A 15,427-nucleotide genomic window follows, 5' to 3' on the forward strand; every position below is an offset into this window, starting at 1 on the left:
ACAGATTACAATCAGTTATCATGAGATAAAAACACATTCTTTTTTATTGTTTTTAATTAAACTTTTTATCACAGCGATCTGAAAGCTCACATTTACAGACAAGATAACTCTGCTCAGCAAGCAAATACATTAAAATAAAAATAAAAGGAACCGTTTGCTTTTTGTCTGGTGGGGTTGAAGGAAAATGATAAGGACAGTTCAAGTAGCAGTCTCCTTATCTTCATCCGGACGTCGTACCACACCAGGGTCAGAACACCGCTATACATGTTTCTGCTTGAGCTCATGGAAAGAATATAACATGCATAAGACTATTTACAGCAAACTAATATACATAGACAGCTTCAAACCATACACCCTCATCTTAGAAGTATTCTTAAATTAAGTATAATACAGTTTATACCTTCATTTCTGTAAAGATAAGTAGGGCATCTCTCCGGTGAAACCTCTTTAGATATTCTTTATCAGAGAAACCAAAATAAAACGTTACAGACAAATGGTCTATAACTTTTCCCACATATACAAAGAACTTGGATATTCTCATTATTCCACTTTTTCCACCACCTAAACTCCAAATATGGAGTTTTCTGGGCGCTGAAACTTCAGTCATATTTTCTTTTTTGTTGCAGTAGATTTGACCTTATTTCAAGATGTGTGCAAGACCAGTGGATTAGACTGGCTTAGTTAGAGACTTTAATGGATATTTCCTTTATGATTCTTAAATATGATTTGCCTCTTGAAACAGACCTGCTTCACCCACAAACCCGAGAGGAGTCAGTATATACAACTTGTGCTAGAAAGTCTATACATCTTCACCAGTTTAAAAACATTGGCTGCTCTTCATGTTGTCATTCATCACTGCTTTGTAAATCATATAATAATTATTATAATATTATTATTGTCTATGATAGTCTCACTGGTCAGAGGTCAGCCTGATCACACGCCCGCTTTTCTCCGAATTCAACAATCATAACAACAAAGTAAGTAAAATACATAAAGTGCACCCTTAGTTTAGAACTTAACAGGCATTTTTAGTGCAGAAGTGGCGGAATAAAAATGCATTGTGGGTAAAAAGAAACAACACAAACGTATGCAGGAAGGGGGAGGTCGGTAACGGTGGTCGTGTATGCATTTGCTTGCTTTTAATCGCTGAGCGCTATCCATGTTAGCCCATCACTAGCATATGTACTGTACTCTCTCTAAGGAACACTGTCACAGAGGAGGGGGGGCAGAGAGGAACTTTGATACTCATGTACCACATCATATATTCACCTCTGCATCATATGACCTGCATTCATTTACGCTTAAATATAGCAATCTATCTTCAAGCCAGGTTTGTATTAATTCTGCATCATGTAAGCAAGTATTCAAAGCTGCTTATTGACAGGGAGCTAGTCCAATATGTCAGGAAACGTTATTAAAGCCTTGATGCTAATGAGGTCTGTGATAGGGTCATTATCCTGTAAATAAAAGCGAGACTTTACGATCTTAACATTATTTTATACACTTTGTGCAACTGGGAGTCAAAAACTATTGATTGTAAGTCAATTATAATATCAATATTACTATTAATTCAACACATCTCTTGTTCTAGCTTACAATATGAGGATTTGTTGCACTGTTAACTGAATATTGTTGGATTTTGGACTGTTGGTCGGACAAAACGTAACTTTTGAAGACCTCATGTTGGATCAGATTTGGGCATGTTGCTATATTATGACATTTTACTTCAAAACATCTTCAAATGTAATTTTACATTTAAAAGTAATCTGCATTTTCTTGCATTAAGCCACAACAAACTCTTTTTTATTATGACACAGAGGTGAGTATATCATTCAGAGTTGTTCCATGTCCCTCCTTGCCCTGGTCTAATTTCCTCATCCATATGACTAGCAGTGGGACACAAAGGCAGGGTTAACAAATACAATTCAAACGCAAACTATGCTTTTCTTTCTATGTACAATATATAACTTAATTATAAATATTGTAATTTTTCTCTAAGTACTGAGTTGTTGAGCCATTTGTATTTTCTGAGCAATGTACAGTATTGAACATAGAATATTGTATTACATAGAATAGAGCCTACTAGCAACCTCGGTTAAGAGCACACTTTGAAAGAACAGAAGATGGATACAGTCCACGAGAAGAGTCCGATGATGAGTACTTTCACTCCTGCAGTCCCACCCGATGTGTTCACCTGGTGGGACTTTGTGCCACGTGACGTTTTGGAAGTGCACTGGTCTTTGATTCAGTATTAGAACTCCTGTTATCCCGTGTGTGACGGTTTATGATAATGAAAGAATCGCTTCTCAATGTTAGTTATTCTTCTTGTTTAAGATAATGTCTAATCTCCTACGCGTTTTCTCTCTCTCTGATGAGTTCTTTAGGTTCGTACATGTCACATACACAAATGTTCAGCATCATATCCTGTCAAGCTAAATATTTTTCTCCTCTCACTCCCACTAACACACCCCAGCCCACTCAACCAATCACAGGCGGGCCATCACACATTCGACTCCACAAATGGTCTCTTTGGTTTGATGGGGGAGGTGGGGCCTTGGGAGCGGGAGTCCCGCGAGAGCTGGCGGTACATGTTGTCCTGGTAGGCCTGAGCCACGGGCAGAGTCCTGGCCACCTTCACGTCGGGGTAGGTGGGCACCTGGCTGACCCGTTCCAGGATGTCCCCCCCACCGCGGGAGCCGTTGGCCATTTTCCCCAGTGAGGGCGGCTGGGTGTAGTAGTCCTCCTCCAACAGGTGTCCGTTCTGGGCGTTGTTGGTCTTGTTGTAGTAGGCGATGTTGCCCAGCGAGGCGGGGGGGCTGTAGGTGGAGCCTTGCTGGACCAGTTGCCCCGGTGACGTCGGGCTGATGGCGGAGTCCATGGACGTCATGTTCCTGGAGCGCGTGGGCTGGTGCAGGTACTGCTGGGCCCGCGCCGTCTTGTCGATGATGCCCATGAAGGGCGTGTTCCGAGAGCGGGTGGATTCCCCTGGATACTGGGAGGGAGAGATGGGGGACATGTCGTCACAGGAGCGCTCGTACGAGGCCTGCAGGGGGATCTCCATCTGCTGAATGGAGGAGGACGGCCTGAAGCCCGGCGCTAAGTTGGAGGTGGATCCAGTGGAGATGTTGTTGCTGGAGGGGGAGAACCGGAGGCCCACGCTCTGAGAGTGGATGAGGGGCCTCGGGGTGGGCACATGCGGCTTCATCTCAGTAGTATTGGCACTGACGGGGCGTCTCACCATGTGTGGGATCTCGGGGGAGCCCAGCTGGCAGGGGGGCATGACGTTGACCCGCTCCAGCACGTGTTCAGAGACAGGGTAGTAGGCAGCTGACTGGCTGCGGCTGATCTGAGGTGTTTGGCTGTAACGGATGCCCCCCGGGCCCCCGCTGCTGGCGCGGTAGGCAGAGGAGGGGCGCTGGGGTAGCTCATCCTTCAACAAGCCGGACTCCATAACCCCTCCTCGGCCCCCGTGCTGACAGAGGGCCCCAGAGCTGAGGCTGGCCTGAACCTGGGGCATGGACCGTCCATCCAGCGAGGGCTGGTACACCAACCTGCTCTCTACATCCACGGATCCCCCCTGGTAGCGGCCCCCCATGGAGTGGCCCATCTGACCGCTATACAGGCTGTTGCCCATCACACTGGGCTGGTTTGTGCGCACTATCTGGGCTATAGAAGGCTGGAGGCGGAGGCCCTGGGCCTGGTGGTGCTGGGAGGACAGGGAGGGCTGGGAGCTCAGCTGGAAGGACCGCTGGCTGCTCATCTTGGAGAGCGGGGACTTGGGCCGGCCCGGCAGCTGCTCCGTCTGGTAGCGCACAGGAGACCCGGACTGGGACCTGTACATACACACGCTCTCTACAGGCGGACTGGCTCTGTACTGAGCGGCCCGGCGGAGAGGGGAAGGCGGTGGGCTCTGGTGGTCCATCCCCTGACCCCCAGGACCCATAGAAGGCGGGCTGTAGCCGTACTGGTGCACCGGGGAGGTGTGGGGGGGGCTGTGCCGGTAGTGGTTCTGATGCGTCGGGGAGAGGGAGGGCGAGGTGGGGTTGTAGGAGCCGCGGGTTGGAGAGGACATGGAGGAGGAGGAGGTGGGGTGGTACTCGTAGGGCTGGCCCATGGGCGACCCCCCGGTCAGGTACATCTGATCTGGGTGTGTGGGGGAGAGCGGGGGGCTGTGGATGATGGGGAGGCTGGAGGGGTTGCTGTGGGACTCGGGTGGGGGCAGACACGCGGACATGGCCTCCAGCTCCTGCTCCAGGTAGTCCTCGTCCTCAAACAGGTCCTGGACGGGCTCCATGTCCTCCAGGCGCGGCTCGGGGGGAGGAGGAAGAGGCATGGACAGGCAGAGGGACAGGGACTCCTCGTCTTCGGGGGGAGGCGTAGGAGGAGGGGAGGGAGGGGGCTCCAGCTCCAGGGCCTGCTGCTGGTGCTCCTCCTGGCTCAGCATGTGGTACTCCTCCTCCACCCTCTGGAGCAGCCTCTGGATCTCTCGGTTGTTGGGGCACTGCCTCATGGCTTCATTCAGGTCCTCTAAGGCTTCAGGGAATTGTCTGAAAGGAGGATGAGGGTTAGTCTGGTGAAGAGAGTCAGAAACACTTCATCACAGCCTTCACTATTCCATGGTAACCAAGGAAAGAATAATATATACTGATTATAGGAAACGCTATATTTATATTGTTTACTATAAAACAAATAGTTTATTTAATTGATATTGTATCATAGCCGATAATACAAAATTAAAATGACATTACAGTAGTAAATCATTTATGAACAGTCTATTGTTGCACACATTAAAACATCTTATAAACCATACAAAGTATTAATGATAACCAAACGGTAAATAAACATTACATAAATGGACGGACCACACGCCAACAACTAACCTTTGATCAAATATTAACCATCAATTCAAACGTTTTTATAGAGGTTTTAAAGTACTTCTTAAAAGGTTTTCAAATCATATTATTAGTCATTAACTAAATGTAATATTGTGTATAAAAGTCATGATGTGAACAACAATAAACTGTTAATGAATGATAGCATTACTTATCATTAGTAAGCATGATAATTATGATTTAATAATGTAAATGACCATTTATTAATAATGGCTAGTTTAAACCATGATGTCTGATCGAGCTAAACATTGACATGCGAATTGAATGGAGCATATTGGAGTTTCAATAATATTGGAGTTTTTAATAATAAGCTGCAGAGACAAAATGTACTTCACAGAATATTTCACATACTGAATTGATCATGATGTGTGGAGGGATGAAAGGAGCGTACCTGCTGCTACGCTTGGCGCGTGCTCTGGCATAATATGCCTCATAGGATTTTGGTTTCAGTTCGAGTGCCTTTGTAGCAAATTCCTCAGCCATCCCAAAGTCCTGGAGAGATTCAAACAGCCAACACATATGAACACAAAGGAGAATATAAACGGTTGGTTTGCATACGATAACTCTCTCAAAAGCGAATCCTCTGGAGACTCACGTTCATTTTCCTCCGACATCGGGACAGGTTGAGGAAGAGCGATACTTTGAGTTCCCTGAACGTCTTGAGGTCCTCGCTGAAGCCTTCGCGTGGAAACTTTTTGAGGGCATACTGATAACGCTGCGCCGCCTCCTTCACCTTCCCCTTCTGTTGGACAAACAGAGAAGAAGTTTGATTATCCTCCCTTCACAGTGATATAAAATGATCAGAATATAGAGCAAAGCTAAGCAAAGACAGAGTAGTTATCATACAATTATCTTTCGGAATGGGAGTCAATCGCAGAGAAGGGATTCTTGATTTGTATCAGAATTACACATACGTTACACACAAGTACAAAAGTATGGGCTTCAAAATATACTTAAAAAACACAAATCTAAAGTACTTTAAGGGCAGTGATAGGTTCCTTTAATGTGGCAGCTTTTTTGGGGCTGTCTTTCTAAATATTACTAAAATAATGTATAATATTAAATTAAATTAAAAAAATCTAATGACTTTGACCCAAGCCCTTATTGCTCATAACAGTAAAACTAGGAGAAGTACACTATCCTAAAAAAGTGATTATACATCAAAATGTGTATGTTATTTTGATATTTCACATCATATCACATATTTATTTGATTCAATGCATGAAATGTGAGCTCCGGGGTCTCTGACCTTGTAGTAGCTGTCCCCCTCCTCGATGAGCTTGCTGAGTAAGATGATCATGATGTCGGGTTTGGAGGTGGCCATGGCCCACGTGGCTGGACCTGGGTAACACAGGGAGGAGCAGATGAAGACAGAAACACAGTGAGAGAGACACAGAGCAATGAGCGGGAGAGGAGGGGACACAGGAAGCAGCGACTGGGAGTCACACAACAACACAACAGTAAAAACAGGATGAGGAGGACAACAGCCAAGGTGGGAATGGACGAGGAGAAAAGACAGGCAATCCACTGCAGAAAGAGATCATAAAAACCTGCGCTGACACCTCGAGAACACTGACCTCGCAGCGGGACACCTGGCTTAAATACTATTTGCAGATAATGAGTGTTTATAAATTCTGCTGAAAGTTTATTGAGCTTAATTGAAGTGCAGAATGAGCACCTTTTGAATTGATGGTGGGCTAACTGTAGCAATTATTTGGAAATATGCTTTGGCCCAAGTAAAGTACAGTAAAAAGTAAATAACTAAAAACACTTTCATGTCTCTTTTTTAAAGATATAATTTCTGTTCAGTCAGACTCAGGGATGTGTTCAAGAACAGCAGGAACACTTTTGTTGTGTATTTAAAACGACAAAAAAGACAATTAAGCCAGCGGACTGTTTTGTGACTGGAAAATCAATAACACTTTCTATGATGCCCATTTCTGAAATGCATTAAAAACAAACTTATAGTGCGTTATTATATCAATGCTCATAGCACCGCATATATATCATCATGATTTATAACACATTACACAGAAGTGACATAATATTATATAAATGCTGGTCACTCACTGACATTTCAGATATTTATTTTTACTTAACTTGAAGCAAACAATAAAAGTGTACAACACGCATGAGATATAACACATATGTGTTTACCTAGGAATTTCATCCCCTCACTTAAAGCACCCACTGCTCATTCATATTAATTTATCATCACATTATAAATGTGATTATTATGTATCACAAAGACAATATAAAGAATAACAAACTATAATGATACTTGTTCTTATAGGTCATTCAAAATAGCTTTATGATGTGTTATAATAACTGTTCTAGAGCAGGTGTTATATTGAATATACAGAGCTATTGGCATATTAAAAAGCATTATAAATGTGTTTGAAGTGCATTTGAGGCTCGGCGTCAGGATAAGTGTTACTGAAGACGATCCCCTGACTGAAACTGATGTGCCTTTGGTGTATCTGCGCAACAGCAATCCTTGACACATGTACAGTACACACCAGAGAGGAAAAGGAAGGGGGATCTTGCACAAGGAGACACGGGGCAGGTACGATAAACAGAAAGAGCAAGCAGGAGGGAAACATCAGATCTCTGCACACTGTCCTCTGAGCTGGTGGTGGAGAGGAAACAGAAGAAATACAGAAAGGAGAAAGTCCAGAATAAAAGAAGAAAGAAGAAAAGAGAGAAGAGATTAAAAAGAGAAGAAAAAGAAGAGTACATAAAAGGTGAAGGTAGGAATTATGCTGACTGTCCTATCTGACTGAGGAAACTTCTGGAAGATGAACGATGCACCTCAGTCTGTGGTGCAGAGGCTCAACAGATACATGCATTTCCGCTAAATCACGACCACGCAAGAGTTACTGGGGGTGGGGGGGCTTTCCGTCATGCATCTGTGGGATGGAGGGTCGGCACCTCGACACGACGTCACAGGCTGGAGGCTGGGCATGCTGTCATTAACCACTCGGATGTTATAGCATCTACCTCTAGGCATCACTGTCAGTGCTAATACCTTTGCATGTTATTATTTGTCAGTTTGTGAAGGTTTTGGTAGCTAAGCTGGCCTGCCGACACTTAGCGACACAGACAACACAGAGAGAGGAGATAGAGCTGTCAAAATGCCTGGTGGGGTGAGAAGTCGACAGCCTTGGCTTTACCTCGGGGCCGACTGGGCAGCGTCTGACATCCTGGGGCCGGAGAGAGAGAGGCGGGGGATAGGGGGGATAGAAGGAGGAGGTCATGAGCAAAGGAAGGAGTGTAGGTGGCGAGGGGGGAGGGGGCAGAATTGCCAGAGAGAGAAACAGAGAGAAACAGCGAGGAGGTGAGAGAGGAAGAGAGGTGATGGCGGTGGTGGAGGAGGAGGAGAAGTGAGAAAAAAGGAACACAGAAAAAGCAGCAGTGAGAAGCGGAAAGATAAGTGACAAAAAAAGGGAGAAAGCAAAGTACAAAAAAGAAACATCGCAAGCGCTAATAACAACCTGTCTCCTAGCAACCGCAGAGGAAAAAAGAGAGAGGATGTGATTGAGAGAGGAGCCAAAGAGACAGAGAGAGAAACAACACAGCGGCAACAGTAGTACAATAAAAACACATCAGGGCCAGAAATAGCTGAGGAGAAGCAGCACGATGCGGCAGTGGGGGGGCGGATGGCATACAGTAGGCAGGAAGTGGTTAAAGCTACATGGATACACACACCTGAATCCATGGCAGTATGAAGCTACAGTGCTCTATAATGACCAGCAGGAGGTGTGTATTTAAAACAGAGCGCGTGTTCCACTTTGGATTCTCCCTTCATGCAGCTCATGCTCGAACTCCAATGCATGACCTTTTTCAAATACAATCTAGAATTGTATCTTATTTCACGGCAGGCAAATAACCTTAAATTGTGGCGCTACGGGATAATGATGCTGCGTTCAGAGGAGGCCCTTGCTGAGGCTCTTTACTCCGTCTACCTGCTCTTACCTATCTTAGCTCCTTTCTTGAGCAGGGCGACCACCACCGACGTGTTCCTGCAGCCCACCGCCCGGTCCAGGGGACGCATCCCGCTGTAGTCTACGTGCTCTATCAGGGCCCCGTGGTCCACCAAGAACTGGACCTGAGAACACAGAGGAGTGTGATGAGAACAGCAGGGGAGGAGGAATATATGTTTTTCTAAAAAACACAGGCAATCTTTCAAGAACTAATTCCTGTAAAAACAGTATGAATCTTAGAGATCATTCGATGCCAGCTTTTGGTATTTCATGGTCGGCCATAAACAAATTTCAGTCGATCACAAGAATCAAGATTACCTAAAAAAACGTTTTCAGTCCTATAAAGAGTTAAAAGACACTCAAATGTAATCTACTCCTTTCAATGAAAATCCAAAGACTACAATTATACACATATATATTTATTTATATTAAATATATTCAAATTCCAAACCCACTCCTACTTCGTGAACTCCGTCTGGAATCAAACTCAAAGCTGACTAAGGTTAAATACAGAGACAAGCTTTGGGATAAACTCCACTCATGGCAAAAACATGAACGTGAATGTCGTAAATGGCAGTAACAACGGTTTTTAAATCGTCATAATTCAGACGAAACATTTAAATATAAATGTCAGTAAGGAATTAGGGTCAGTAAGGAATTAGGTCTAAGGATCAATACCCTGCTGTTTCATTGGTTCATTTACTCTCTCTTACCACTTCCGAGTCGCCGTAGAAGGCGGCCAGGTCGAGGGGCGTGCGTCCGTTCTTGTCTGCGTGGTCGGTGGCCGCTCCGCTCTCCACCAGGCAGCGCACGGCGGGGAGATGTCCCTTCAGACAGGCCCAGCTCAGTGCTGTCAGACCCTCCTTATCCATCAGCGACAGAGAGGCTCCTGGGAAGTGAAGCGGCGCAGCAGTGAGACAAAGCCAGCCTCCATCACGCTGAACTCTTTTCAGAACTAAACGCTTCTTTCGGTTGGATTTAAAAAATGTGCTGCTGATTTAATTTGGCTGTGATTATTGTAAACATGGTTTCTAAAAAAGTAATTATGCTTATTTGTATTAGTGCAGTGCCTGAAATTATTTTCTATTAAGCACCACAGGGTGCACCAAGTTCAGCATGTGTTGATGTCTGTGTTTACAATGTTCTATTTGCACTGCGGTTTTATAATCATTGTAATTGTAAAAGTGTTGTAAAATATAAGGAGACAGCTCTTTTCTGTGCTCAGGAAAATCATATTTAAAAGATAAACGGATGCATTCGATTCAATTTGGGAACCTTTCATGTACTTGGAAAATGGCTATGAACTAGGAGGAAAAGTAACATTTTACTTCATTATGTATTTATTTATTCTAAATATTTTATTTTACATTTTTTGCTGTATCCCTTTGATTTAAATATGACATTATTGTATTTCTTTTAATTTAATAATGGACCAAAATATTATTAAAATAGTTATCTTTTCATGTTTTTTTAATTGTTTTTCCTTTTGTATTCCAATTTTAAAATGACACGAATAATATTTAATTAAATGTATACAACTCATACACTGAGACAGGAGATCTAAATCTTTTAAAAAGTATATATTTATTTTTTAAATGTTCTAAACCCAGGTTTAAATCTCATTCTTTAGACCCTTACCTTGCGATAGTAAGAACTCCACAGTGCCCAGGTGTCCCTCGGAGGCAGCCATCATTAGAGGAGTACGACCCTGCTTGTCTGCCAGGTTGACATCTGCTCCGTGTGTGAGGAGGAGGTCCACGATCTGAAAGCACCAAAACACATCACTCATGTCGTTAGTTAACATCAACAGGAGGGTTTGTGTTCCAGAGAACAAGAAATGACTATACTTTCATTGAATTCAAAGGACATAAGGCAAAAGGAGAGTTTCTGTTGCATCTTCACTGCCCTTTGGAGTAGGCCGGAGGAAGCCGAAGTTGAAATGGTGTTCAGTAAAATGCATCTATTATTGTTTTTTAAAGCTATTCCTAGTGGTAATAATGTCACAGCTTCACTTAGATAAACACATCTCACAAGTGCCTTCACAATTCAAAACCTGCCTCCTAAATATTCATCATAAAAAGCGATTTACAATCCTTATAAAATGCCTCATTAATAATACACTAAAACTACTTCAAAAAGAAATGAAAACCTGTTCAATAGTAAATAAATGCATCATTGATAATAAGGAAATGTTAATCAAAATGACAAAACATTGGATATTTGTTACTAAAATGATGGTAAATAAAGTTGCCTTTATAGCTAGGTTTCAGATTGATAAAAATCACCTTACACCAGGAAAGTTAAGATGAGTGACAGAATGAGAAGGGGAAGAGAGCAGGGTCACCCACCTGCCAGTGTCCCTGTCGGACGGCGCTGAACAGCGGGACGATGCCCCGTCTGTTGGGCTGGGCCACGGCAGCCCCCTGCTCCAGCAGCAGCCGACACACCTCCAGCTTCCCCCGACCCGAGGCCGCCGTCAGAGCTGTGAGTGACACGCACATAGTCAGGCATGGTGAATGTGGAGGATAACAATCTGATGCTTGAGTTATACACAGACATGATTTTCTTGTAATGTGTCAAATGTAAAGTCAAATATCCATGGTCATGCAGCTCTCTTTGATCTCTCCAAGCTCCTGCATGACATATCTGGCTCTATAGCAGCTTAATGCTCTAATTGGTTCACCTCCTGCTGAGATATTAGAGCTGTTTTTGCTATTGCTCCCAGAAATGTGAACCGAAGTTGTGTTCAGGGGACAATTCAACAACGGGCTGAAGCTTGATATAAAGCTCTGCAGTGCCGAAGGGAGCTTCAGATTGGTGGGGTTAATCTGTAGTTTCATACGTTGATACATGTTATAATCAAAAAATATAAATGATAGATGATAACAGTTTATACCCTTTGGGAAAACAGTGCATTTCAGGGATTCGTGTTAAAGTATTACTTTAGAGAAGAGGACAGATGAGAGGGGAGGAGAGAAGCCCCTGGAGAGTTTGTGGGAGCAAAGGCCTTTGAAAATACATCTTCTCAAAGTTAATGATTGTAATTGGAATAATTTAAGCAGAGCGAACACATCTCTTTAAAGCAGAGTGCTAGCAGCCCCAGAGGCTTGACCCCGGTTTCAACTATAGGCAGACCCATACTGGATTTTTCAGGCCGACACTGATATTTAAAAAATAATATATTGGCCAATTGTAAGTTATTTGAATAATACATTTGTAGAAAAACAACTAAAAGGGACATTTAATGGATCAAAAAACAGCTTGAGAGTTCTGTCTGGTGGAAAAACAACGACACTGTGACACTGGTTGCGAACGAGTAGTCTTTTCTTCATTATCTGAGTTAATGACTCAAGAGTATCTCAGTGGCAGCCATAATAAGAGCTCTAAATGCTAAGGAAAGGAGCTTCCATGCTAATCTTTCTTATCTACTGGACTATCGTAAACCATAGGATACATATTTTGTCATCCCACAATTCCTTGCAACATTTAAAGCGACGCACCATTTGGCCGTCAATCACATCTATCGTTGCTGTTTCATTGCACACTGTGGATAGAGTTGTATTATTTTGGAAAGGAATGTTGACTTTAATTGTACAGCATTAAGTATGTCACCGTACTCATTTCCTCTGTGTTTTAAATCAAGTTTAAAAAGCAACACCATGCAGTGCAATTCAGTTTGATTCTGAATGCAACATGGTTGTAAGTCATCATGAGTTCTCCTTCAGGGCTGTCCTTGACCTTGTGCTGTTTTCCATCAAGGTCAAAGAAGAGTAGTGAGTAAAAAGGACATGTTTTGTATACTGTTTGACTGCAGCTACTCATACTTTGGCATCAGTTCCACGTTAACCCAGATATACAAAGATATTGATATTTACCATGATATTTTATACACCCATATGCTCTTAGCTCAAGTTTAAACCTTTTTCTTCTTTGCTGGAAGATCGCTTTGACAGTTCAGTGAGTACATACATACTCTCCCTCCGGCTGTTTAAGAAGAACGTATTTTCAGTTGACCTATCCAACAACACTGGGCTTAAAAATCATCTTCCAGAACAATTGTTATCCTTCTGATCTGTTACAGGCAATGAAGCTACGGCTGAGTGAGTGCAGTCCGACAGCCTTTCTAACAGCTAGCGGGGGGAAATGCGCTCGATCAGGTTTCATCGCTTTAGGTAAAATGATACATCACATTTTTCAGCACCCTGCCACAGGGCAATCAGACTAGTCATTTCTAAGCGCCCTGGAGCACACTCCCCCCTCCGACCCCCCCCTCCTCCATGTGAGCCCAGCCCTGTCTGTGCTCCAATGACACCACTGCACTGTCATCAGCCTCTGACGCAGCACACACACAGGAGCGCTCTCTCATATCCGCACTGCAGCGCTCTGCCTCGCAGGAAAACCCTCTCACCAAACACTCCATGGATCCTTAAAAAACATGGTACAGACTACAGTGGATTTCCCCCTTTTCCCCCCCCACAGCTGCATGAACCATTCACACCCGTCTGTCTGGGCTTTATTGATGTGATGTCATGTCTGAGAGAGGGATCCTCACCTGTCTCCCCCCACAGGGTGTCAAAGTTATTGATCTGAGCTCGCTCCACCTCCTCTTCATCTTTCTCTGGCAGGTCCAGCAGGTAGGACACAATCTGAGGGGGGGGGAGGAGATGTCACATGACGCAGATTCATTTACACTAAATAGACTTAGATAAACATGTTGGACACAAAGAAAACGATTACAAAAATCAAACCACTCTAAGTCTACTTTTCTAATCTGAGGCTGAATTTAAGATGATTTTGTCAGAATGTCATAAAGGCACATACTATATGAACCTGAAGATGAGATTAATATATGCTCTTGAAAAATGCACCTATTGTCATGGGATAGTTAAAAAAAAAAAGCAATGCTTCGGTAGATTTCTTGCCTATTGTCATCTTCATGTGTCTTTGTCCACATAGCAGCTCCAACAGACTATATTAGGTCCAGTAAGTGCTCATGCCTGACCTTATTCTGTCCTTGCTTTAGCCTTTATAGAGCCAAGAGAAGTATGATTGACCACATAAGGATAATCAATTCCCCTCTCCTTTCATTGTCATCTTTACATCTTTACATCTCTGTATCTTCCTCTCCCTTCCACAATAATCCTGCTCTTTTCCCTTCACATATTCAAATTCCCTGGTGAGCAAAGGGCTGCATTACATTTTTAAAGTGCGTTCTCTCCAAACCTGCTTCAAAACTACTTCACTATGTAATTCGTCTCTAGTCCTGACACTCTGAACATTTAGTCACAAGTGTGTTTTAAAAATAAATTGTAGTAAAACATGTATTACAAGGAAACGCAATCCCACACATCTCTGCAATGTTTGAATGCATGTTTACACAGAGTAAAAGCTGTTGGAGGGGATGATGAGAGCAGTCTGTGGAGCAGGAGTGGTTTGTTTACTTTCAGCTCACGCACTCATCATCGTCAACATTTTAGTGCCGTCTGGTTCTTCTTACATCCCATTTTTAGTCCTGTGAACAGGACTCTGGTGGCTGTTCTGATATGGAAAACTGCAACATACTGCATAGTTAGCTAGAATGAGAAATGATACGTTTTGCCTGAATTTATAGCATTATTGAATATATTTCGATGACAACCTGGGAGTAATTGTGGTGCATAAAGCAACCGAATATCTTAAAAATAAGTTAATCTGGCTTTGAAATGTATCTTTTTTCCTCTGTAGCATCAAAACCGAGTATCATCTAGAAATGAAAGACAGAATATTGTAGATATTTGTGTTGGAGTCAAAGACACTAAAGGAAATAAAAACCATGACACTCCCTCCGTGCTGTACCTCTGTGTAACCCATGCTGGCTGCAGCGATGAGGGCTTGCTGGACGGCGTGGCTCTTGGTGAAGGTCGCCTGTTGTTGTGTTTGTGGCGGCCCCATGCTCCAGTCACACTGGATGAGGTACTTCACCACCTCCATGTGGCCCCTCAGGGCTGCATGAACCAGAGCGCACTGCCCGTTCTTATCCAGGTGGTCCACCTGTTAACAAACACAGAGCTATTTAGGAAAACAGATTGCATGGAAGATTGTAAAATGAGCTATAATTTAAAGCCCTTTCCCACATGCACAGTAGCCCTGGAAAAATGTAGACTAACACAGAGATCTCTATAAGATGTAAATGAACGGACAGGATATCAAACGCACATTGTCTGGAGTTCAAATGAGAAAACGGCTATTGAATCATAGGCTTAATCACACACTGAGAAAATCAATCTCTCCACACACCTTGGCTCTCTTGCGGCAGAGCACGGTCACGATGGCCATGTGTCCCCCAGCGGCGGCGTAGCCCAGAGGCATGAGGCCGCTTTCAGACGGAGCGTCGACCGAGGCGCCGTACTCCAGCAGCAGACCCACCATGTCCATGTAGCCCAGGTGGGAGTGGACACACAGCACGGGGGCGTTGTTCAGCACCTCCGTACGGTAGTTCACATTGCCCCCCCCCATCATCAGCAGCCGGCTCACCTGGATGGGAAAAAAAGGAAAAGATTACAGTAAATACAA

The 15,427-nt window shown here is 43.7% G+C and overlaps 1 protein-coding gene across 16 annotated transcripts in view; it reads right to left on the reverse strand.

Moving 5' to 3' along the window:
• Window positions 1-36: 36 nt before the first annotated feature.
• Window positions 37-15,427, reverse strand: part of tanc2b (tetratricopeptide repeat, ankyrin repeat and coiled-coil containing 2b) — a 170,137-nt gene continuing 154,746 nt past the window's right edge. For 11 of the 16 annotated variants that reach the window (XM_034218062.1, XM_034218070.1, XM_034218077.1 and 8 more), the window contains 12 exons: window positions 15,152-15,388; window positions 14,711-14,905; window positions 13,428-13,521; window positions 11,224-11,357; window positions 10,514-10,637; window positions 9,589-9,764; window positions 8,868-9,000; window positions 8,066-8,095; window positions 6,142-6,233; window positions 5,488-5,634; window positions 5,284-5,384; window positions 37-4,547 (listed from right to left, as the gene is read on the reverse strand). In XM_034218062.1, the coding sequence (XP_034073953.1) occupies window positions 2,501-4,547; window positions 5,284-5,384; window positions 5,488-5,634; window positions 6,142-6,233; window positions 8,066-8,095; window positions 8,868-9,000; window positions 9,589-9,764; window positions 10,514-10,637; window positions 11,224-11,357; window positions 13,428-13,521; window positions 14,711-14,905; window positions 15,152-15,388 (3,510 nt within the window). In that variant the 3' untranslated portion in view covers window positions 37-2,500. The remainder of the gene's footprint in view (window positions 4,548-5,283; window positions 5,385-5,487; window positions 5,635-6,141; window positions 6,234-8,065; window positions 8,096-8,867; window positions 9,001-9,588; window positions 9,765-10,513; window positions 10,638-11,223; window positions 11,358-13,427; window positions 13,522-14,710; window positions 14,906-15,151; window positions 15,389-15,427) is intronic. The other 5 variants (XM_034218067.1, XM_034218063.1, XM_034218068.1 and 2 more) reach the window with 3 other exon arrangements.

The sequence above is a fragment of the Gymnodraco acuticeps genome, unplaced genomic scaffold (assembly GCF_902827175.1).
Source record: "Gymnodraco acuticeps unplaced genomic scaffold, fGymAcu1.1, whole genome shotgun sequence".
Taxonomy (NCBI): Eukaryota; Metazoa; Chordata; class Actinopteri; order Perciformes; family Bathydraconidae; genus Gymnodraco; species Gymnodraco acuticeps.